This window comes from Copadichromis virginalis, linkage group LG18 (genome assembly GCF_057382275.1).
Source record: "Copadichromis virginalis isolate Kocher_CV1m ecotype Utaka linkage group LG18, C_Virginalis_male_GT1.1, whole genome shotgun sequence".
Lineage (NCBI taxonomy): Eukaryota > Metazoa > Chordata > Actinopteri > Cichliformes > Cichlidae > Copadichromis > Copadichromis virginalis.
The window spans coordinates 30,455,599-30,480,556 of NC_140635.1; the positions used below are offsets into that span (position 1 = coordinate 30,455,599).

General features: G+C 39.4%; 2 protein-coding genes across 4 annotated transcripts; both read left to right on the forward strand.

Annotated features, from left to right (window-relative positions):
* Positions 1–3,853: 3,853 nt before the first annotated feature.
* Positions 3,854–19,104, forward strand: tgm1l1 (transglutaminase 1 like 1). The gene is made up of 14 exons (XM_085438469.1): positions 3,854–4,082; positions 7,071–7,363; positions 7,445–7,636; positions 9,985–10,236; positions 13,686–13,804; positions 14,064–14,171; positions 14,265–14,442; positions 15,043–15,181; positions 15,763–15,955; positions 16,135–16,288; positions 16,603–16,887; positions 17,710–17,870; positions 17,989–18,125; positions 18,220–19,104. The coding sequence occupies exons 2-14, from the start codon at positions 7,072–7,074 to the stop codon at positions 18,362–18,364; spliced, it is 2,355 nt and encodes a 784-aa protein (XP_085294595.1). The 5' UTR covers positions 3,854–4,082; position 7,071; the 3' UTR covers positions 18,365–19,104.
* Positions 19,105–20,336: 1,232 nt separating this feature from the next.
* On the forward strand, positions 20,337–24,655 carry LOC146688287 (uncharacterized). Of its 3 annotated transcripts, none has more exons than XM_085439897.1 (9): positions 20,337–20,606; positions 21,379–21,799; positions 21,948–21,980; positions 22,077–22,166; positions 22,528–22,630; positions 22,710–22,762; positions 22,870–22,948; positions 23,768–23,961; positions 24,070–24,655. In XM_085439897.1, exons 2-8 carry the CDS (start codon positions 21,587–21,589, stop codon positions 23,773–23,775), a joined length of 579 nt encoding a protein of 192 aa, XP_085296023.1. In that variant the 5' UTR covers positions 20,337–20,606; positions 21,379–21,586; the 3' UTR covers positions 23,776–23,961; positions 24,070–24,655. The 3 variants fall into 3 exon arrangements, 2 of the variants coding, with proteins under 2 accessions (XP_085296023.1, XP_085296024.1); XM_085439898.1 differs by having other exon boundaries at positions 21,379–21,404; positions 21,714–21,799; positions 22,870–23,961; XR_014916536.1 differs by having other exon boundaries at positions 20,343–20,606; positions 21,379–21,404; positions 21,714–22,166; positions 22,528–22,595; positions 22,870–23,961.
* The last annotated feature ends 303 nt before the right edge of the window (positions 24,656–24,958 follow it).

The following is a 24,958-nucleotide window of genomic DNA, read 5'->3' on the forward strand; positions in this document are numbered from 1 at the left end:
GGGGTTTTGATTTTTTTTTAGTTTTATATTCTTTTTTTATTCAAAATGCTTTACTTCTCCTCTTCCACTTGTCTTCCAGTCTTTATGCAAAAAAAGCTATCCAGCCCACAGATAAAAGAACTGCCTTAAGCATTCCTTTAGCATAACATGGTCTTTTTTTATTTTCCCTTTCTTCTTATGTTAAACTCATAATGTGTGCTTTGGCTCTCTGTGCTTTTTTTAATCCTCTCGCCACTGAAAAAAGTCAGTGGAACTTGGTTACTTTTTAACAAAGACACACCAATACAACACATACCAAAAATATTCTCACAGACACAGGGTCAGTCCGACAGTAACCTGCTGTGTGTTTGCTGAGAAAAAAAAAATCCAATTGTAAAATGATATACAATAAATGACAGCCAATGTTTTTCACTTTTTGTTCTTAATAAAAAATGTATATAACACACAAATAAAAGGTTTCTTCCAACTCCTAATAAGTTATGTCTCTCACAGCCAGGAAGTTTCCTTTGGCCCGCTGCTGGGTGTTTAGTTTCCCAAGTACAATATAAGAACAAGGGCCCAGTCCCATCTGTTATACTCAGATACTCAGCGAACCCAAGTCACCTTTATGTTTCCTCTCACGCCCACCGCTCTGCAGAAGCCGCAAATGTTGTCTGAGCCATTTATCATGGTAGTGCCAAGCCAACAGAATCAAGAATAAGACTGGTAAACCCTCTGCACTTTTCAAAATACAAATCATGACAAAAATCTATGGTTCTTAGCTGCTATTTCTAATTATATTGTAAAAAAAATGCATTAGGCCTTTAATTTCTGCATCAAATGGTTCAAATAATAACAGCCCTCTCTCTTAGATTAGACATTTATGAATACATTTCTGTGTTCCATTAAGTCCCTAACTAAATGTTAAACTCATGTTCCGGACTTGTGGCTGTGCTGTTTACTGTGTCTTTGCTGATGCATTTTGCAGGCCTTCTCTCTTCAACCCCAACCCAGACTGCTTGACCCAATATGCCTGCGTCCTGTGACAGAAGATAAAGTACTATTAAATCTACCACCTCCAGAATGGTCAATGCTGTTTTTTCTTTTCTACGTTTTTTCCCCTCTTGGACTGACAGATTGAAAGTTTTCGCTCAGGCATACAGTGCAAAAACATGCCTTAACTCATTGTTACTCAGCCATGCTGGCACCTAACTTGTACCTTTGCCGAAGGTACATTTAGTCCAACACTTAAGTTCACTCTTGAATATCTTTAAAAAATAAAGAATTACGAAGGTTCACACCAAAATTTTAAAACTTTGTAAACCAACATCAGGATACTCTTCCTAAGGTAAAACCCAGACTTTACTTCTTGTATCCCCACAAGCTCACATGTTCACTGACAATTAGATTAGCTGCAATGAAACTTGGCAACACGTGTGGTCCGGGGACAGATGTGTCCTAATGATTTCCAGCATGGCTGAATGTTTTGACTGTGAACATGGAAAGTATGAAAATAGCTGTTCTTAGTGGCTCATGTGGAGCAGGGAAATTATTTTACTGCTATTGTTAAATAATTGTCATCATTACCATTGCATTAATAATATAATCTGGAGTTTATATTGCATTCAGGGGTTAAACAGTGTCTCTTTCAGAAAGACTGAGTTGCAGGCTGACAGGAAGTTGTATGCAGAAGTGAAAGCAGGAAGTTATTTTGAGCAGCAGGCTAAGACGAGGCTTTAACAATGTAACAGATAGCTTTAAGAAGGCTTTAAGGTTTTATGCACACAGGTATTAAATTAACTTTGTATTCCAGGTGCAGTTATAACTATTTTATACATATTGCATATCTGTGCTTATTTGAGTTGATGTTCAGGTTCTTTAAAGGTCTTAAGCTTCATCTAGTGAGAGTGTCTAGATGATACATGCTGAGGGAAAACTAGAACATAGAAGGAATTGCAATACATGCTTACAAAACACTTATATATCAGATCATTTTATATTAAGGTTTTAGTAGAGGTTCTTGGTTAAAACATTTATTTAGTAGAAGACATACACATAGTCTCAGTGAGCTTCTGGTCTGGTAAAAGGTCAGAAGTGCAACAGGTGAATTGAGAAAGAGCATTTGAGGACGAGACACAGACAGTAGGTGAAGAGGTGACACAAAGAGCATGTGAGGTCGTGACACACACACACATAGAGTTAAATTTATTTAGAGGAGAGATTACTCATGTCTGGTTGTAACTGCAAAAGTGTCTCGGTAAAAGAGGAACCGTTCCTTGTTGTCTCGGCAAGAAAGAGGAACAAGACAAGAACTGAAAGGTAGACAGGAAGGGCTAGCCATGAAAATAGAAGATGATCTTCTGGGTTAAAAGTCTGATCTATGTATAAAATGTATCTGTGACGCATGAAGGGGCGTCAGTAAATCAAACCCTGATGCTATAAAATATCTGTTCATGCTTTGATTAAGTCGAGGACTACTGGCTGTCTGCGTACAGAGTGTCTTCCCACACGTGTGTTCATTAAAATCATTGTTGGACCAAGATCCTCTGGACCATGGGTGGTGTGTACTCTCCTTCCTCAATTTTGAACCTTAACACTCATATTTGTCACAAAAATTCCAAAGATCTGGAATACTACAGAGGTTCTCCCATTATAAAAGAGGGGAACCAAGTGACTTAATTGTCATGCCTAGGAAAACCCCCGGCATTGCTATAGTAACTTGTAATGTCTGTTACTGCTTTAAATTTAAATACAGTGCACAGCATGTCAGGTGAAATTGTAGCTATAGAACACAGTGAAATGAAAAAAAAGTGATATACTTTATCGCCTAAACGTGGATTGAGCTACAAGAATATCAAACTGTATACATCAACATATGCACCACATTTTTAAAAAGGTTAAACTTATGCATCTGCAATTTCATCCGGAAACATGTTTAAAGGATATATTGATAATAATAAGACCAACATTTACATTTAACATCACCTAAATATTTTGCTTGCTTATGGCAGCCCTAATTCTAAGTAATAGTAATTTGTAATGCCTTACTGTAGCCTGTGAGAGCATTTCTCTCCTCTAGATGTAGCCGATTAAGCAACCATCTAATGCTGATTGGTACAGGAGGGCAGGTTTTGATATTTATCGGGCTGTCTGTGTCATCATCACCACGATCTGGTATGACTTCATAATTCTATTCTGCCAAGCCACAAAGCTGCTGATGCAACTTCAGTTATTCACTCTGCTTGCTTGCATTGGCCTATGAGTCATAAAACCTCGAATAGGTGTTCAATTATCCCGGGATGAACTTATGCCTTGGTTATTATGAAGTTCAAACTTTGCGCGGTCAGAGGTCAGAATGGGTTTGACTTTGAGGTTTTCCTGTACAGCAATCAAGAAAAGGAGAAGAGAAAAAAGGGAAGTTTGGCTAAATCAGCACTTTCTTGAACTCCTGAGTTCATAACTGAAAACATCCATGAGATGTCAATGCGCCCCAGGGTGGCTGTGGCTACAATGTAGCTTGCCATCACCAGTGTGTGAATGTGTGTGTGAATGGGTGGATGACTGGATGACTGGATATGTAAAGCGCTTTGGGGTCCTTAGGGACTAGTAAAAGCGCTATATAAATACAGGCCATTTACCATTACCATTTTTGTTATTTTTGGTCCTATTGTATGCGCCGTATAAAGCAAACACAAAAAATAGTTCTTCAGGCATGCCGTCCTTATCTCTCCTCTTCACTGTCTGTCACCTTCCCTCCATCGATAAAGTTTTGCTAAGTGTTGCACAACGAAACTTTGGGTCCTCCGCCTTGTCCCACTCTACGCTCTCTGACGCATCGTGCACAAACGTCAGCTGCAGCTTCTGTTGGGAGTGGGAAACTTCAAACAAGGGCGGGGCGGTGGTGCTAAGCGGTGTGAAACAGAGGTGTGTGTGTCAGCTTTAAGTACCGCGCAGGACATTCCAGGACACCCTTAAAATTCTGATCCACGAACGGAGCGCATTAAGACGAAAAGTTTCCAAAAGTTCTCACAGGCTGAGAGATAGCTACTCACGACGACATCCAGGTCTCATCGTTGATCCAAAGAAGAATCCATACAGAGAAAGTAAGTTTTTCAACCACTCGCATTTTGTTTTCTTAAGACAGATGTTGAAGTCAGGCACAGGCGTAAAGTTGTGCGCATTCTTTCTTGGTTTTGTTACAGTTAAACTCTTACTGGATCTTTCTCCACGGGGAAAAACAAGTTAGGAAAGCTCGAAGTTGAGGGCTATGTTCATCATTACAATTAGCCACCTCATCTAATTTGTGTCCAGTAGAAAGAACATGTCTGGTGACCCCACCTTCCAAACTCTAAGACGTTTTTTGTTGTTTAAACGTTTTCTACGTTCATTTAAAATCAAACAAACACAGTCAATTAGTTCAGGTATTTTCATGGCTTCAGCTTTTTTGGTTGGCAGCCAGCTGCTGCAGCTCATCCCTTTCTTTTCTCAATGACCTAGACGATGTGTAGTGTATAGGATTTAAGCAATATCTCTATGTACTTAAAAAAAATTACACTGGAACTCCAGGGATTTGTTGCGACAGTTTAATAATCAGTCAGTTTTACATGGGACCAAACTCACTGGACAAACAAGCCAGTTGAAGCTGGTTTTACTGTAGAAAAGATAAAGTTAAATTTGTAGGGGGCATATCAGAACCTAGTAGGCATACCAGCCATGCTAACAAAAACTGGAAGAAAAGTGCAGGACTGCGGAGATACAGAGCAAAGTACAATGGAAGAAAGTGATATGAGTGGTAGTGAGAGTAGCAAAGGGAGGACGAGATGAAGAATACTTCATTTCAAGCTTGGCTGATGGCTGTATTACAGTATAGATCATTTTAAGTTTGTGCATTAGAGTGTGAGCAAGGGAAGAGAAAGGCTGCCAAAAAATTAGGCTTGTGAAATGACTTTTCATGGTTCTAGGGGGTTCAGTGGATGTCTCTAATTGGCCAATTTTAGACCACCTTGGTGCAAGAGGAAGATAAGGCTTCATTTTAAAAAGGACAAAAAACACTTGTAAGTTGCTTGTTTACTTAGTTATGTTTCAAAAGATCCTGTAATAGCTCATATGGAGGGTGTTTGTTTTTCTGCCTCGCTTCCTTTTTTTTTTAGATTCAGTGAGCCTAACAGTATCAACTTGAGCTTTGGGTGAGGTCACTGTGTGAAAAACATACAGCTTTATCATTTTCCGTCAGGATTCAGATGAACTCAGGAAGCCACAGAGTTAAAAAATACAAAACGTGACCGACACACAGATGGTGCACACATGCATTGATTTTAAAAGCTTTGAGGCTATGAGGCGCCCCTCCCTCTTCCTCAGCTGTTGTCTGCCCTTTGACCTCTGCCCTTTCCACCCTGTGTTGTGACATGCAAATAGTTACCCTTGAAAATCAGCTCAGCCACACTGGATCAGCAGCTCCCATCTGTCTGCGTTATCATCTAAACATTCCTGTAATGCTTTTTTACTTCGCCGGTCAAACCTGTACCTGTAAACTGGTATGCTGAAGTTATGTACAGAAATGATTGAATGTGTGGTAACTGTCCAATCACAGTTCACTCACTATAACTAGAAATGATCTCCAAAGTAAGCCCTAAATGTTACCTTGTATCTTGTTTATAGGGAAACTTAGGGTTACCCCCAAAGCTAAGGAGCATATTATTAGTTAACTACAGTACAGTTCATGCTTAAGTTCAAAAGTATCAACATTGCCTAGAAGTAAAGATGCTCATGTTCTGCTGACGGCAGCTCATGTTTAGGTGGTTGTGAATCAGAAGGTAGAGCCGATCATCTAGTAACCGGAAGATTAGCGGTTCAGTCCCTGGTTGCACAGGTCGGTATGCTAAAGTATCCTTGGGCAACATACTGAACAACCACATTTCTGACTGTGTATGCTAATGTTAGATCAAAAAGCACTCAGACGTAGAAATAACGTGCTTTTGATGAATTAATAAATGAATGGGTGAAAGCCACATGCTCAAGTAGAGTAGAAAAGAGCTATATAAGAACCAGTCCATTCACCAGTAAGAACTGGTAACAAGCACACACATGCACATACATATATGTTCATGGCTATTTAAATTGTATTGCTCTATAAACCACGTGTCTGCTATTAACGTTTCATTAACAACACTGTTTTCTCCCAACAATGTGCATCACTGCAGCTCATTACAGTTTACATGTGCTAACAAAACTTCACTGATGGTTTGTTTTTGAAAAACAAAATAGCTTTCACATTTGCAAAGTTGCATGTCACACACAGCTTGTGATTTTGTTTTGATAGAGAGAAGATGCAGATGGTAAAACCAAAAGAAGGACTGAGGGAAAACCGTCTCCTCCCTCAGATTTGCATTCTAGTAAACACAAGAACGAGCGAGGAAGGTCAGGCCAATCCTCAAAGAGACTAACGATCTCATTCCGCTGTGATTATTAGTGCAGTGTATGAGGGTGGGGATGTGACAGTATGATAAATGCTCGTAAGGTGCACGACCCTGTCCACTTGCGCTTGCAGTCAATGTGCACGCAAAAAGACATCACGAGCACAGCAGCTACACTGCTCTCCAGCAGCTGAGGCGCAGCAGATTGAATCCAGCTGCTCGAAGCAGTTATGTTCGCTCACGCAGAGCACCTAAGAAGGAAGAATGGCGAAATTCCCCGAAATTGTTCGGGAAGGACTTGCAGCTGAGTAGAGTCCATGTCAGGAATGTAGTAATTAATGAAACTAAGAAACAAGGAAACTGTTCATTTAGTCCATCGCATTGTTTTTATTACAAAGATATGAAATAAATTGGACTGCCTGTGGCCTCTCATTACTTGTGAGCAGTTAATTGGCATAAAATATTAACTGTATGTGTACTTAATTAATCTCATTTCTTTCTATTATTGTGGGGTCTTTACTTTACTATATATATGTTGGGAACTGGCCGATAAAAAAAAAAAAACTGAATGAAAATTGAATTTTAGTGAATTAAAAGACCAGAGAATAGTGCATATAATCGGTACCCAAAATTCTTCTCTTTAGAATTACAGTTAACATTTTTTCATGTGTTTTCCAGAATGCCAGGTGAGCGGTTAACAGTAAGAACTACATCAGAGATTGGGCGATTCCCCGGAGCAGCCCCACCCACAAGGGTGGAGCTGACCATCCAGAATGAGGGTGAGAAGAAGCGGGAGGAGGGGGGCTGTCTATGGTGGCTCAGAAAGATGTGCCCGTGCTGCTGTAAGCACCCAAACGCCACCTCATATGATGTCACAGATAAGGTGGAATTCACCAAACTCCCAACCCCTGCCGCCATCGTAGATCCCCCCAAGCCGAAGCCCGAGAACGGAGAGGCAAAGGAAACAGATGGTAACGACACTTATTTTAAACTGTGTGAAAACATGACATTGTCTTTGGCATCAAATCTGATATTCACTCCTCTCCTGTTAGAAGGGAAGCTGTCAGTGTGTTCGGTGGACCTATTGAGTTCCAAGGCAGGTCAGAACAGACAGGAGCATCACACTGACCTGTATCACCGGGATGAGCTGATCCTTCGCAGAGGCCAGACCTTCCAGATAGAGGTTGAGCTCAACAGGCCCTTCAGTACTGACACTGACAAGCTGTACCTGGAGCTGAAAACAGGTATGAAGCCAGTGGCTGGACAGTGTCCATCTTTTTAAAACCAAAATATGAAGAAAAATAAATTAAAAATTGTAACAATGAATATGATCAATAGTTTTTTTTAGCCATTTAAAAGACAGTTTTAAAAGTAACAGATGCACATTGTAATTAAGTGTATGTGGGAAACATTGCATGTGGGAGATAACATTTAACGCTGATGTTACTGGAAGGTAAGTCATTCAATAAAACGCTGCTTTCGATTTTTCATAGGAAAAGTGCCACTAACTATTTGTAAACGTTTTTTTGCGTTTAAAATTGTTGGATTGCCTTTTAACCAAAATTAGCTTCATTTGCAAACACAAGAAAGAAACCAGCGACTGCTCAAATCATGGGAAATACGGTCCAAATGTTGTGCATAGCTAGCACATTTGATTTCAGCAGCAGCTCATGGCTGCACAACAAGTTCTGGATTCCACCCAGCAGCCCGCAGTCTTAACAGTTTCCAGGCCTCGGTACACTGGACACCTCCCTCTGGTATTTACAGACCTCACGCTACACACTCTGGCAATACATCACCACCCAGAAGTGATTTGCTCCTTCTGCTGTGATAGCTTCATGGGGAGAGGGGAGGAAAAAAGAAACAAAGTGTCTGAGCTCTCCACATTCAGCAGACTGGCTGCCATCAGTGGGCAGGGAACAGGCTCGAAGTGTTGCTCCAAAAGCAGTGATTTTTATCAGTAAAGCTTTCAAAGCTGTTGTTTTGAGCAGAAAAGAGACACTGTTTTTCATCATTTTCATGCTTTAAAAAAAAGTATGCTAAAAAAAAGTATTCAGAGGTGAGAGAGGAAGGGAGGGGTGTCCTGGATGCGGTCAAATGGAGAACAATGGTTTCTTGGTAAACTCCGTATTTCTGTTTGGACGAATGGTCGTCCAGCAGGGTTGCACAAAGCAAGCAGCTCGGAGGAGAACATCCAGAGGGTTTTAATCTAACTAATGGATTTGCTAGTCCATGAGAAAAACACATTTAAAGGAACATTAAAGCTAAATAATCACTCACACAAATGTGCACGCTTTCTGTGGAGATGTGCACATCCTGGAGTTTTGGAGGCTTTCCAGGCCCACGCTAGTGTTTACTCTTGGAACCCACACATAGCTGGGCCAAAGACTATCATACACATGTGGTTTACAGTTTGGAATGGTTGCCATACACTGGAAATAACATAAAATTACTGTGATGTGAAAAGGTTTGCAACCAGATTTTGTAAGGAGGTCTCTTTGCTGTTGTTGCTGCTGCCTTATTTGATCAAAATCTTCAAGGTTAGCTTATAATTACAAATAAGCGAAAACAGGAAAACACTTTTTGGTGCTGTGCAGGTTAAATTTTCATTCAAAAACATAAAGCAAAGATATTTTACCACATCCTTGACAAGGTTATGTGCATGCACTCATACACACACAGTACACTCAAATACACCTGACTGTGTCCTGACTCAAGTTTTACATTTAAAAGACAAATTCTCTGACTGTCTTTAAAACATTGAATGCCATGAATATGAATTTAAATGTACTTTTTGTAAAAACTCTTCATAACTCTTCATAAAGTGTATTTGAAAAGAACCTCTGCCACAAGGTGGCAGCATTTTAGCAAAGAAGTTGCAGTTGTTTACAACTATTTTTGAAATCCTTTGTCATCGCAATCAGTGTTGAATGTAACGCTTTCCAAAGTAACATGTTGCTCTATCGTATTACATTTACACAATCCAGTAATTACAAGTTTATTGTCACTTGCATTACAAAGCTTTTTCGTTATTTGCACAACCCAGACAGAAAAAAAAAGAAAAAACATGCTACATTGAGCTGATTTCAGTTCTTGTCAAGAGGAGGAAAATGGTGGAGCTATGGACGTTACTTTTATCTTTATTGCATAAACTGACAGGAGCATGATGGTAAAGTGCATACTGCGTCCAGAACGGAAATAACTACGTAATACTATAATGCAACTTCAGCTCTTTGCAAGCATCTGCACAGATAGCATGCTAACACAAGCCAAGAACCTAGGGTGATGATAAAGAGTGAATGCTAACCCCAGCCCAGCAGCCCGAACTTCAGCATGTGATAGATCAGTGATGAACAGTCCGGCTTCAGCCTCCATTTTTACCTGTTCATGTTAACAAGCACAACACTAAGCCTGGATTCTCTGACTCGCTGTAACATCTTCAACATCTTCAACCTTAGTTAATATCTCTGCAACATTTAGAAGGATTTCAATTATTAAACAAGTGCTTTGACTATTAGTAGTTTGAGTAGAAATATACAAATAAATTTTAAAAAAAAAGGGAATAATATGGTTATGTATCTGTTTGGTGTAGGTTCCCTGCCCTTGGTATCCAAAGGGACCCATGTCATCATTCCGCTGGTGAAGCACCTGGAAGATGAACGCTGGGAGGCCAAAATTGTAGAGCAGAACGGCAATAAGATCAAGCTGTCCATCAACTCTCCAGCCAACGCTGTGATCGGCCTTTACGAGCTCACTGTGACAACTTCTTCGCTCAAAGGCGACGCCACAACTACTTACACCTCCAGCAAGAACATTGTCATGCTCTTCAACCCTTGGTGTGAAGGTAAGCTGGCACCAATGGGAACAGGGAAGGCGGGGGTGGGTGTGGGTGGATTGAAGCCAGGGAATGTGGAAGACAGGAAGGAAAGAAGACGACTCACAGATGATTGGAAAAATAAAAAAAGAGAAGACGTGTGACCTTACATACCATTCCAGAAATGAATTACTTACTATCTGGATTTATGTTAGGCTTTAGGTAGAATTGAGTATCTGAAAAAGTCAATATTTTTCTGGGAGCAGCAGATTCCATCTGTCTAACTGCGAATACTCAGATAAAATGGATGCCTGTATAGCCATTTAATCTCCTAGAGCAGCTCTGGTATAATATTACACTTGGGTGATAGAGGCCAAGTCAGTCCACGAGTGTGTTGTTGCCCATGAATAGCAACAGCGTGACTATGTGTGTCTATGTGACTGTGGTCTGTTATGCAACTCCCCCGGCTTGGACCAAAACTTCTGCCGTATTTGGTTTAGCCACAAGTGAGAGCACGACTTTCACCTGCATTGGAGATCAAAACCGTTTGGGTGTAAGATGAGGGAGACCTTTAGCGGGGTCATTCGATATGCAGATATGATTGCTAATTGTGTATGCCTGCTGTTCAAAGAGCTGAAAGCACCATGACTTAAGAAAACAAACAAGGAAATTGGGAACATTTCTACAGAACAGAGGCACAGCAGAGAAAAATACATTCAGAAAAAGCTGAAAAAATGCTGCACGTAGCACAGACTACAATGGAACTGAAGCCAGGGTGGACTATAAGTAATGGAGATGGCTGAAAGAAAAGAAAAACCCTTTTAGGTGCTTCGGTTACTAATAAAGCTCCAGAAGTTGGCCGTCTGTCCCTGGTGTCCTGGGAAACACTGGAGACATTAAGTGTGTCGACTGGCTTGGAAAGCCCCCTCCACAAGAGCTGGCAGAGGTAGAGAGGGAGGTCTGGGCATCTCTCTTGAGACTGCTGCCCCAGTGACATTGGTGGGTGGGTGGATGGATGGATGAACAGATGGATGGATGGATGGATGGATGGATGACAAATAACGATGAAGGACCACACCACCTGGAGGATTACCACACCAGTTATCTGTGTCATAACTTTGGCCAGCATCAAATAATCTGGACTAGTGAGGTTCAGTCTAAATATAACAGCAGATAGTTGTAATGCTTTTAGGGGATGAAACTGTCACCTAATGATTTTATGTTATTTCCTAATTTGGATAATACATTACCATTTATTTGAAGGAGTATTTTTTGTGCATATTTCAAATTCTCTTTATGTGGCTTTATTCATGTGATATTCAATCTTGTGTACTGTGCTTTTTTCAGTAGAACTGGTTTGATATGAATTCTTGGTACAATAAGACATTCTTCAGCCACTTATTGGGCACTCATTGAAATAAAAAATTGTCTGTTATTGACTTTTTTTAAAAACTTTCTTTCATAGTTTCCTAGAGGGTTAGACTTACAATGTAGTCTTTCACTCCTGCAGAAAACATTTTTCTTTGAAGGGTTCAACAGCTAGAGGGGCTTTTCCTCTTTCAAAGAGAAAAAAGGAAAAAAAAAAGCCTCTACCGAAAGCTCACAATGGCACAGAAGCTCAGCATGATGGACATGCTGAGCTTCAGACAGCATTGCGAGTGTGTGATTCTTAGAAAGACAGGGGTCAGCACTTGTGCTAACTTGTCAGGCATGGTGGGTAAAGCTTCTCTGGGCTGGTGAAAGCAGCATGGTTACTGAGTTTTCATGTCTTCCAAATTAAACCCTCAGTTAGAAATCCCATAATCAGAGTCATGTCTCCCTCTCCTCGCCCCAAACCAGTCAGGACAGATGGCTGCCCCTCCCTGTGCCCGGTTCTGCAGGAGGTTTCTTCCTGTTAAAAGAGAGTTTTTCCTTCCCACTGTTGCCAAAGTGCTTGCTCATATATTATTATTGTATGGTCTTTACCTTACAATATAAAACACATTGAGGTGACTTTTGTTCCAATTTAGCACTATATAACTACAATTGAATTGAATTATTATCGTCTTCTTGCCAGTGGCCAGCAAGAGGGACCAAATGTCTAATTTAGCTTTTTTACCTTGATATAAGTTATGTGAAGCCTGGCCCTTGCTTCTATCTGCTAATCTTAACCCTATTCAAAGCTCCACTAAGAAATTCAACCGTAGAGTGTCTTGTTGTACATTCTCAGAACTGCTATCTTAGACCCAAACTTCTTTTTTCTTTGATATTCGACAGAAAAAAGCACATTTGCAATGCAGCAAAATAAAAGAGAAAAGAAAAGAAAAAACAGTGGACCTGGTTGTGATAAAAAGCCTGTGTGTCTTTCATTATGGGGTTGCTGCTTTTGGCGGCATGCCCAATCTCCTTTTCCCTCTTTCAATCTCCTCTTCCCTAGACCAATCTCTCCCTCACACTCATAAAAGTCAAAATCCTACAATTACTGTATGAAGCGCCATGGGGCGAGCTCGCAGAAATCCTTACAGCTGGTGACAACCTGTCCTCTCCCTTGCTTTTACTGCCTCCGTGTGTATTTCCTTCCCGTTTTTATGCCTCTCCCTCCCTGTTTTGTACCTTTCTTGCTATCTGCTGACCTGACCTTCACTCTGACTCTTGGACCTCCTCCCTAACATCTTCCTCTATGAATCTATTTCTTCCCACATTCCAGGAATTTTTTAGCAAGATATGAAAACCACAATTATCACAGCTGCCAGATACTATCAGCTTCATCCCTTAAAATCTCGAGACAATATGTTATGCTTCACTCTCTCTCTCCTCCTCCTCCTCTTCTTTTCCCACCCAAGCATAACTTCCCCTCTTCCTCTCCTATGCCCCCCGTACTTTGTTAAATCTCTTCCTTCCACTTGCATTTTCTTATGTCCATCTCAAACAGTCTGTTACTTTTACTGCTTTTCCTTTCTTTCTCTTTGTCCCGTTCCTCGTCCCCACCCATGGGCATTTTCAAGGTGGTGACAGTAACAGATAAAAAGGGATGGAAAAAGAAACACATAGATTCGGGTGAGGGGCACACGCCCAAGTCTGGAGTGCTGAGGTCACCAAAACCAGACTTTTTCCCATAAGTGAGTGTGGGCCTCACTGCAAGATCTATGCAGTCATTGTGTTTCTTAACCATTTCCTGGCCTTGGGAACTTTTTTCACATGATAAGTAAGAAAAAAACACATTCTTGAGTTGTTCAGTCACAAAGGAGGTGAATAAAGCAGGGATTTTAGGTCATTTTCACAAACAGGGGGGGAGCTCGAATGTTTCCGTTCATTAAAAGAAATTTAAAACATCTACTTAAAAAAAGGGTTTCCTTGTATTCCCTGGTTTAATTAGACTGAACGTCAGGGATAACCACATAAATGTACTTAACTGTGCATGCATTATTGAAAGCCTGTTCTTGGAGGATTACATTTTCAGTGACATGAAGCTAAATAAGAGCAAATTCCTGTGTTTCTAGAGGACAGCGTGTTCCTGGATAACGAGGAGGAGAGGAAGGAGTATGTGCTGAATGACACTGGGAGGATTTACTACGGAACGGAGAAACAAATCGGTGCTCGCACGTGGAATTTCGGACAGGTACAAGCTATGAAGAGCAAGCTTGGTTTCTAAGCTATCATTACACGATTATGACCCTGTGGCACTTACCCTGTTTGTTCCTGCTGAAGATGGAATTATTTTAAACTGTTCCCAGTACCTATATTTTCATTGTGTTTTTCAGTAGCTGGTAATTTCTGTTTAAAAACAAAATGTTTTCATTTTTTTTTTACAGTATTCAGTGTTCACAGGACAATTCTCCAAACTTTGGTTTCATAGTGAATTTTTTTCTTCATTGTAGTTTCATGAGGGAATCCTGGAAGCATGTCTGTTTATCATGGAGAAGAGTGAAATGCCGCCATCTGGTCGAGGGGATCCGGTCAACGTGGTCAGGGTCATATCTGCCATGGTGAGCTAATATACAAAAGAAAGATGTTTTTTCTAGAAAAAGTAGGAAAAAAATACAGGAAATGCAATGACCGTGTCACTGTGTCCTTTTTAGATAAATGCTCAGGATGACTACGGTGTTCTAGTTGGAAACTGGTCAGGTGATTACTCTGATGGAGTCTCACCTACGGCGTGGAGCAGCAGCGTGGAGATCCTGAGGAAATACCACTCGACCAATGGAACGCCTGTGTCATATGGACAGTGCTGGGTCTTCTCTGGGATCACTACAACAGGTGATTATGAGGAAAAAAACATTAAAAAGGAAGGGTGCTGGATGGCTGAGAGAAAGTTAAGAGTGTGTCTGTGGTGAAACCTTAAACTTTAGTAGGCAGTCGCAAGCCTTAGAAGGCATGCGAATGGATTGTACTGTATGTTCGGCTTGTGTGTGTAAAAAAGCTGCAAAGAATACCCAAGAGTGGGTCTTGGTGTGGATGTCAATTTAATTACAAATCCACAAATTTATTATAATCATGGCTTTTTGTCAGTCTGTGTCTTTGCATTAGCTCTCACAGTAACTCTGTCATAGAGCACTTCATATTCACTGTGTGTGCATCCAGGGAAGCTTGCATGATAGCTAGCTGACCCTAGCACATAATATTGCCCCTGACAGCAAGTCATAGCTTTTATGCACTCCAAATACCTTGCATTGGCATTCTTAACATACCATCTATATTTGTCACAGATAGAGCCACATGTGTTGCTTTCATTCAACCAGAATAATGAAATTCCTTGCTGCCTAAAGTATTACCATCTGAAAATCTAACTCAAGTATCAAATGGCCTTGCAGAAATAAATTTTAATTGATCTATTTATATCTGTGTCTTTGGTTTTAGTGCTGCGCTGCCTTGGCATTCCTTCCCGCAGTGTGACCAACTTCCAGTCAGCACATGATACCGACGTATCCCTTACTACAGATGTATACCTTAATGAGAATTTGGAGCCAATTGACTATCTCAATAGAGACTCTGTTTGGTAAGATATAGAGCTTTACGTAGAATGGCATCCTGCCATGAAAATCATCTAAACCTATGCTAAAGAAATGTTCTAAAATGTTCTTGAAAATCCCCAAGTTGAAATTTCTTTTAAAAGTGCATAGGCTTGTCTTGTATCTATGTGTTCTTTTATGCTGTATTACTGGTATCCTACAAGAGCCCTTAGACATTCTGTCTGCATTTTCCATATCCCTATAACTGCCTGAACACCCGTTCACTATAACTGTGGAACAGGGCACATGTTGTGAATGTAGCTAATGTAACAAAAACTAAACCCATATCCTTAATTCCTATTAAATTGTTAAGATGTGTTTCACTTCTACAAAAATTGCCAGCTATGTTTAAAGTCAGTAAAATATATCTACAAATGCCACCAAAAGTCTCTAATGAACACTTTGCATTTTATACAAAAAATTAAAGTGTCAAATTGTGGCATATAAACAAGCTAACTGCTTTATGCTAAGCTAAGCTAACTACATGCTAATTGTATTATTATATTAACCTAAAAGGAACAGTTTAATTTACTTAAATTCAAAATACCTAAACTCTGTCTAACTGTAGGAATTTCCACGTATGGAATGACTGCTGGATGGCCAGACCAGACTTACCTCCAGGTAATGGAGGCTGGCAGGCCGTAGACGCCACTCCCCAGGAAACTAGCCAGGGCACCTTCCGCTGTGGCCCTGCTTCTGTGAACGCCATCCGCTCTGGCCATGTCTACCTTAAACATGACACGCCGTTTGTCTTTGCTGAGGTGAGTGCGTGTTCTTGAACTCTTTGTTGTTTTGCATGTACTAGATATAGATATGTAAGAATTTCAGAAGTGGTCTTTGCAGCTTGAACCGTCAGCAAAAGATGAATCACGTAATCATATGTAAAAAGGGTAACCTGTTCTGTTTGAGCTTATTGTGTTTATTGGTATTTTTCTGGCAGGTCAACAGTGACAAAATTTACTGGCAGAGAAACCTGGACGGCACATTTAAACAGATCTACAGTGAAAAGAAAGCTGTCGGCCACTGCATCAGCACCAAAGCGGTGGGCTCTGATAAGCGGGCAGATATCACATCCTTGTACAAACATGAAGAAGGTACTGGCAGCTATTTTTTACTTGTCTAATTGTAAGTCTACCTTAGACTGATGTTCCAGAAACAGACAGAATCATTTCTGCACCACCTGGAAATATCTTAATAAGCAGTGATTTAGTCCTGTCATTCTCTATAGATCATTTTGTTGAACTTATTCAACCCTCATCAACTGTTCACCTGCTCTCCACAATTCTTTAAATATAGCTCTCTGTTTGTTTTCATTGGAAAGACTTTGCACCATATCTCTTGCATATGTCAGTAAATCCTGAAACCTCTGACAGAATGAGGTGCACTTACATTCTCCTCCCTCTACTAGATTCAGAAGAAGAACGCATTGCAGTAGAGACTGCAAGTCGCTATGGCAGCAAGCCAGATGTCTATTCCACACCAGTGGCAGAAGATGTGTCAGTGGAGGTAAAGGTGGATGGCGAGGGACCCAGGGTGGGTGCTGATGCCCAGTTGAAAATTCTGGTGAAGAATCTAAGCTCACAGCCCCGCCAGGCAACAATCCACAGCCAGGTGGCTGTCATGTACTACACTGGAGTGCTGAAGGGAACCATCAAGAAGGAGCAGATGCCTGTGGAGCTTTCGCCTAATGAAGGTTGGATTTCGAGCTCAATTATGAAGCTGCACTATCTATGTAGGGTTTTGGTCTTAGTCGTTATTGTCAAAACCTCTTCAGTACAATTTGATGTGAAATTAGCAACATCTAGGCCCAGTTAGAGTAAAAAAGATGATACGTTTTGGCGCGATTAGGAGAGCCTCACCTCTGTGATTAACAATTGCTACCTTTTGTTTGGATTTTCTCTTGCTTATCAAGACTGGTTTCAAACAAACCCAAGGGTGAAAGCTAAAATGCTAAACTCAAGGCTTTAAAATAATAGGACAAAACTTCCATCTTTTAGCTCTTGCTGCTCTCGCATCACAAAAAAAAACAAGTTACTAAAGGTCTGGAAAACTTTATTCATAAATGAAAGGTAGAAGATGTGAAATACTAACATTTTATGTCATGTTTAATTAAATTAGTTTGTTAAACAAATATTTTAATCTAAAAAGTGTTAAAGTAAATAAAGGCTAAGAAGATAAAACTGTGTGATACTAAATCAAGCAACAGTCATTTTATTACTCATAACTGCAGCTCTTTGTTTAGATGTGAAAAAAGATAAGGTAACAAGAGTTTTGGAAATGCACAGTCATGAAGAAAATTGGGGACAGGATCATTTTTAATCAAACTGAAACCTGAAGTGGAAAATCAAACTTATTTTCTGAAACCTTTACATTGTGCTTAGGCTAGGCTAGCTCGTCCTGTGGGAAGTTACTTGAGCCAAGCTAACTAGCAGCTAGCTGCTGTTCCAAAATGTCTAAGCATTCATTTAAATTGAAAACAACAACAACAAAATTTGCTTTTTTTCCCATCACATAGAGAAAACCATTGACTGGGTCCTGACCTACCAACAATACCAGAGCCAGCTGGTGGATCAAGCAGCCTTCATGCTAACCCTGTGTGGAAGAGTCACTGAAACGAAGCAAGTGCTAGCTAACCAGACAACTTTCAGGCTTCGCACACCTGACATCACCATCACAGTAAGATTTCATTTTTCCCCCCTTATTCATACAGTGAGCATTATTTTAACACAACATGCATAACATTTATTTCTATTAAAGGTATCCCTCTTGACTAATTTAACTCTTTCTCTGGCAGCCTATTGGAGACGCCGTTGTTGGTAAAGAGATGGCTGCCAAGATTACTTTCACCAACCCCCTGCCATCTACACTGAAGGGAGTGGTGTTCAGAGTGGAGGGCCTGGGCCTTCAGGAGGGCCATGAGGTGGTCGTGGGGTAAGAACAAGTCTTTCTCTTTTTTGCCTCCCTTTCTCTTCCACTAACATTTTTGTGTCGAGACTAACGTTTCATTTCATCCTGCCCCTCTCAGTGACGTCGGCGCCCACTCCAAAGTGACGCTGACAGAGCACTTCATCCCCTCCCAACCTGGACCCAGGAAGCTGGTGGCGTCCCTCGACTGTGAACAGCTCTCACAAGTGCATGGAGTGGCTGACATTGTTGTTCTTGAACAATGAAAGGCACCACAATGATCAGCTTCTCGCACAACACTTATTTCTTATAAAATATCAACTGACAATGCCTCATCATATTAAGTGTGCTAAGTTCCCATATCTTGAGCTATACTGTTTGTTTTTTATTGCAGAAAATGTTTAATTTTTGATATTCATAAAACTATTAATAGATGATTTACTGTAGCATTATCAGTATTACTACTATTTTTACATTTTAAATAACAGAAATTCACACTTGTGTCTTGCTGTGGAAGAATTGTAATAGACGTGTGACAAGGTGCTTTTTGACTAACAAGGGTTTGTATCCTTAGACTTCTAAAACAAGTCCATTTGAAGACACTGAAAAAAAACCTGTGAAGGTGCAGAAAGTCAGGCAACATTGAGCTAATGTAAATACTATATATGTTGCTAGTCATAATGTGAAAACTGTTGTCTGACAAAATGAACCTCACATGGCTTATATGAAGGGAGGGAACTGTGACGTGCTTGGAAAGGGAACGATGCTGACTTTGGCAAATGTAACGTTTAAATGTACCAATTCAGAAAACAGAAAATGATGTCGTCTGCAAGGACACAGATTACCACTTATTTCAACTGTCAAATGAAATGAAAAGTCCGCCTTTATTAAAAACCCAAACCCCTCAAATGTCTGCATATCCGAAACGAGACCATTTATCTACTTGGAATGTTTTGGGTTTTCTATCATCTGTGCTGTGTCTTTAATAAAAGTCACACTAAAATGATGTTGCAGCTCTTTATTAAACAAGCCTGTGCTGGTTAAAGCCGATGTAAGCCTCTCAGAGGAAACAGGAAACTTTCCACTTTTGCAATTGAACAATGTTTTATGGCGCAAAAAAAAGAGAGTGACTAATTTCAGCCTTACAAATTATGGTGGGTGACACACCTTTACTGCGTTTCACCAATCAGGATGAGTAATGTATTCCCAGGTACTTAAAGCTGACTGTGCTAAGGCAGTGGCTCATAGTTTTAGCATTTTTTACAGAGAAATACTGCGCCCTTTATGCCACTCGACTCGTTTAACAGCTCTAATTTGTAGCTCTCTTTCACATTCAAGGCATTAGAAAATGTACGAGTTCATAAAGGAAGTAATCGCTGTCATTGAAGCCATCAGAGAAAGATGTCAGATCATATTCCTTGCAGTGCTATGAACTCACGTATTTCCTGAATTCCAGTTCATCAAGCATTGTGACGGTGGGCTTGTCGGACAGTTTGAAGTGGAATTTGACACATTTTAAAAACTCAGGTTTTAAAATTCATCTGAATGTTAAATATAGCGTATAATGTCCCAGTAATTATAGTATGCCAAAAAGAGATGGAATAACAGTTTTACTGTTTACTTTATCACAGATTTGATGATGTAATATTACCTTTCACATTAATACAATGTTATTTTTTTAATTTTATGTTTTATAGTTCTGCATTCAGGCACAATTTTTATAACTTATCACATAAAATTAAAAGTTTAAGATTTTTAAAAGTAAAGTAAGAAAAGTAAATGTAAAAAAAGTTACCTTTTATAGCTGTTAATCAAGTTTTGTGTTTAGATTTATAATTTGTTATACTTTTGATGTTACATTTTTTCTTAACTTATTACCACCTTCAAACACAGTACAAAAATATATATATAAAACTGTATTTTTACTTAATCAACTTCTGATTTATCACAAGTGTTATGGAACTTTTACCAAATATACTTTTTTCTTCAGTTGCATTTATTTTTATGCTACATTTACTTTACAGGTTAATTTAAATCTATATACTTGTAAGTTTTACAGTTTTAAACAGCTGTTCTAACAATTGGTAAATATATATTTTTAAGTGACTTTCTCATTTGATATTTATAATTCATATCCATTCATCAATTTGTCCATTTGGAGTCGCAGACAGGGGTGGATAGGGTGTAGCCTATCCCAGCATTCACTGGGTAGGTGGTGGGTACACCCCTGCCGTGAGGGAACAATGCTGTCCGCTATGGACGATCTGATTTCCTCGTGTCAGCATTGTTCCCACATCATCATAATTAATGTTGTTCCAGGTTCAACATTGCAAGTGACCAATCACCTTCTTGTGACGTCATTCCTTTGCGACTTCGAAATACCCGCCTTCGATTATTTCGAAATACAAGTGAAGAAGCGAAAAACCGCCGCCTGTCCGCCGAATTTGAAGTCAATTCGCCTGTCCGCCGAATTTGAAGTCAATTTAGGATACTTACCTTTAATAAACGGTAAGCATTATACATATGTTCCTCACTTGGCTTGCTGTTTGTTTGCTAGCGATAGGCTACTTGACGACAGCATTAGCTAACCAGTGTTCCCCAACTTTTTGGGTGTTTCGTGGCCCGGGGGTTGGGTCAGGCAAAATTGCAGTAGCTTCCCTGATCATTTTACAAACATAAGTGAAGAGAATCTGGACTAAAAGGCCTAGACTTATGGTTGTGTGCTGAATCTATGAATCAAACTATCACCTGGAAACATAATTAACTGGTCCATAGCTGTGAAACTGGACATGAGTTCTTGATTCTATGGAGATTAACAGTAATCCAGAAATTTACAAATTTGTCCTGGTACATCGCGTAAATGTTGTCCCAGGGACATCGCGTAAATGTTGTCCCTGGGACATTGTGTAAATGTTGTCCCTGGGACGTCATGTAGAAGTTGCCCTGGGACATCGTGTAAATGTTGTCCCTGGGACATCGTGTAAATGTTGTCCCTGGGACATCGTGTAAATGTTGTCCCTGGGACATCGTGTAATTGTTGTCCCTGGGACATCGTGTAGATGTTGTCCCTGGGACATCGTGTAAATATTGTCCCTGGGACATCGCGTAAATGTTGTCCCTGGGATATCGCGTAAATGTTGTCCCTGGGATATCGCGTAGATGTTGTCCCTGGGACATCGTGTGATAGCTTGTAAATAATGGAATGAAAATTATTGATTGTTATTAACTTGTGAAAAAGAAGTGTAACAAATCCACATGTTATGTTCTTACACCCTTACAGAAACTGTGACTCCTTCACAATGTCAGGTAAATGTCAACTCATGTTGAATAATCAACCAATCAAGCCTTTTATTATCACATGCAATGTTACACGTACAACTGCAATGAAAATTTCACCCCCTTCTGACCATACATATATTGCTTAAACATCACATTGGGAAGACAGGTCGGAAACAGTTAGGAAGGTCAGAAAACAATTTAATTAATAGATGAGGGGAGAGGAGGAGAAAAAAGAACTACAACCAGACAAAGCTCCTAGAAGACTGAAATGGATGATGGTTGCAGCATGCAAAAAGAAAATGATATCTGTTGACTACAGCATATGCTTTCTCACAGATTACCTTGTGGGAGTAGCTGGACCAAACTCTATTGGTATTTCAAGTTTGAAATCCCTGTTTGACCAGACTAACATTTCAGATGAGGTACCTCTTGACATAAAAATCCTTTTATGTTGTCATAAAACTAATGTTAAATTCTGCTTTAAATACACTTTATTGTACAATTTACTTAATGAATCGTATTCCTTAGTTCTGTTTTTATTTATATGTATTTATTTATTTGTTTTATAAGGTAATAGATGGCCTAATCTATTTGCAGTGTGAGGTATGTTGAAAAGCTTGTTTGATCATAATGACATAGCATGTTTACGTTTTTTGTAATGTATTTGAAAACATAGGTGTATTTATGTTATTTTTATAGAATTTCCCTCACATTTATCCAATACCAAGCCAAATCACTGGAAAAATTTTGGATGGGTCCACAAGAGCACAAAGTGCATACTTTTTGAAGGTATGACTTGGACTGTGGTAACTATGTTCTTATCACAAAGGGTTTATAAGTTGCCACTATAAACAAACAGCATTTTCCAAAATTGAAGCCTTGTCAGAAGAACCTGAAAAATACCTTTCTGAAACCTTTTCTGTGTAAAGACTTGTTCAAAAGCAATGCACACAGATTAAAACATTTCTGTCTTGGCCAACTGATAAAGAACACCAAAAATTTAGTGGTGCGTGTTGAGTCTGTGGTCTTGATTTGTTTTGTACACACTATAGAAATTAATTAATGTAAACCAAACAAACAAACATTTCTTTGTTAATCTAATTCTTTTTGTTCTTTTTTTTTTTTTTTTTTTTTCTTCGTCAATTATTAGTTTGCCCAATCTCTCATTGACGGTAAAACACAAGTGGAGGAGTACAACACTGAAATCACAAAGCTCAGGTCCCGACTTTGCCACTACTTATTTTCCTCAATAGGTAAAGATAAAATTAGCTGCCTTCTTTTTCTCTAACATTGGAAAATGTAACTTGTACTTAAACAAATTATATTTTGCAGATCGAACTAGGAAGTGCAGTCAGTGCTGGTGTGTGATTGCAGCCAAAGACCGGGTACACTATGACATGTCCTTAGCCATATAGATTGTTTATTTAATGGACTTTGTTCATTTGTTTTTTGTTTGTTTATTTCTTCTTCTTTTTTTTTTTTTAATTCACAGGTGCAGTGCCAGAAATGTGGTGCATACAAGCACATGCGTTGTTCAAAGTCTGTTTGTGGCATCTGTATCTTCTGTGAGAGTAAGTCACAATATAACTAAACAATGTCCAAAAATGTTTAAAGTGAATTTTTTTTTCGTAATTTTGCCTTTGCACACCAGGACTGTGTAATTAAAGTGGACGTTTCAAGATCCAGTTTTTACACAAAACTATTTTAGACATAACTGTGTCGTATTGTGGGGATTTCTCTTCACAATTAAATTGATATAGTGCTGTTTATATCATTCTTCTTTATGTAACAGCACAGTGCAGCACAGCAGAGGGAAAGGAGTTGTGCAGCATAGTGGGTGGCTATACAGGAGGAGCAATAGAAGTAGCCAGTGAAGAATGTCATCAGGGAAAGCATCAGGCAGCGAATGACAAAGGAAAAGTTCCTAAGGGAGAGAACATCTGCAGCAAATCGACAAGTATACGGCACAAGTCTGAGTACAGATAATGCTGCTGCTGATGATGTTGACAGGATCGATGCAGATACAGAATTCCAAACTGATTCAGAAGGAACTAGTACAGTTTACAGAGTGCATGGTCGCTTATCTGTACCAAGCTCAAAAAAGAAAACCTACACAATAACAGAAGACGAGATCAAGCGCAGAATCAACGCAGAGAACATGTCAGTTCATGTTTTCAGAGGTTTGATTGGGGTAGATATACATTTCGTGATTTTGATGTCACCTGAAATAAATCCGGGTTACTCGTATCAATGAAGTGACAATGTGGCTGGAAATTGTGCATTTGCTGCAACATATACACAATTACACCATGTAAACAAAAGCATTTAACTTTGTGCGCGTGTGTGTGTCTCTCTCTGCTCTTTTGGTGTTTGCACTTTTTCTTTTTTAGGGCCGTAAAGCCAAACTGCCCGCAATGATTCTTGACAGGCCTAAGAAGGCCAAAACTAAAGTAACAGTGTTTAGTGTTCTGAGTGAAGAGGAGGCTGGGGAGCTAGCCCTCGGGTTTGCCGGAAGATTGGCCTGCGATGTCACAACAGACATGGTCTGTAAAGGCATCGACCATTCAAGTGCTGATATGACAAAGTAAGTTAGTAAAACAATATGAAAGTTGTATCTTTTTTGGTATTATTTGTCATTTCCCCGTATTTGGGTTATTGGTGTAACATTGTTAATCTTACTTTCTAATAACAGACAGACTCTTCTCAAAATCCAACACAATCTTAAACATGAGCTGACTGATTCCTCAACCTTCAGTTTGCTGACACACACCTTTGGCCCCGCTGCACTGGATTCTGTCATTTCATTCCTGTGTGAAAAACTTGATCTTGTCTCTTAAATAATGAAACCTTTTGTGACTTTTGTTTGTTCTGTAAATCAGAATCTTGAAAATTGTTCATTGTTGTTCTAAGTTTGTGTTAACTATTTGGCAAAAATGATTGGTTCCTAATCCAAACAGCATAATGACTGTTCTAACACATATCTTAAAAATGCTACAAAGAAAGAAAATTATCACATATGTTTCAATATGAATGTAATTGTGTCACACTCGGTTTGTAGTAACTTTCCTGTTTTATTTTGAGTTTTGGTATGTTTACACTGTTATTTTTATTTCCCGTGTGTTCGTCTTCCCTTATTAGTTTTACTGTATTTAATTAGTCTGATTTAATAACTTATAATTATTTACTTTCCAGTGTGTATATATGCTCCTCGTTTGGATTATTGTTTGTTTGAGTTCTGCCTGTCTTTTCTATTAAAGATTTGGACTTTTGGACTATTAGTGGACCTCGTAGGTTTTTATTCTGTTCAATTGGTAATTGACTGGGTTTAATTTAGTGGCCTGGAAAACAGGCCGGAGGGGTCTGGTCATTTTAACCCCCTAAGACCCGAAATCTTCCATGGCATGCATTTTTAATTTCTCTTTGATATTTGGGCCGATTGGAACCCGATGAATGTAAAAAGAAAGAATTACCAGGTTTTGTTTTTTTTACCTAATTTTTGTTTCTGAGAAAAATGAGAGCCACATATGAGGACATTAATTTGAAATTTCGATAGAACAGTTGCAGTATAATGTCCTCATAAC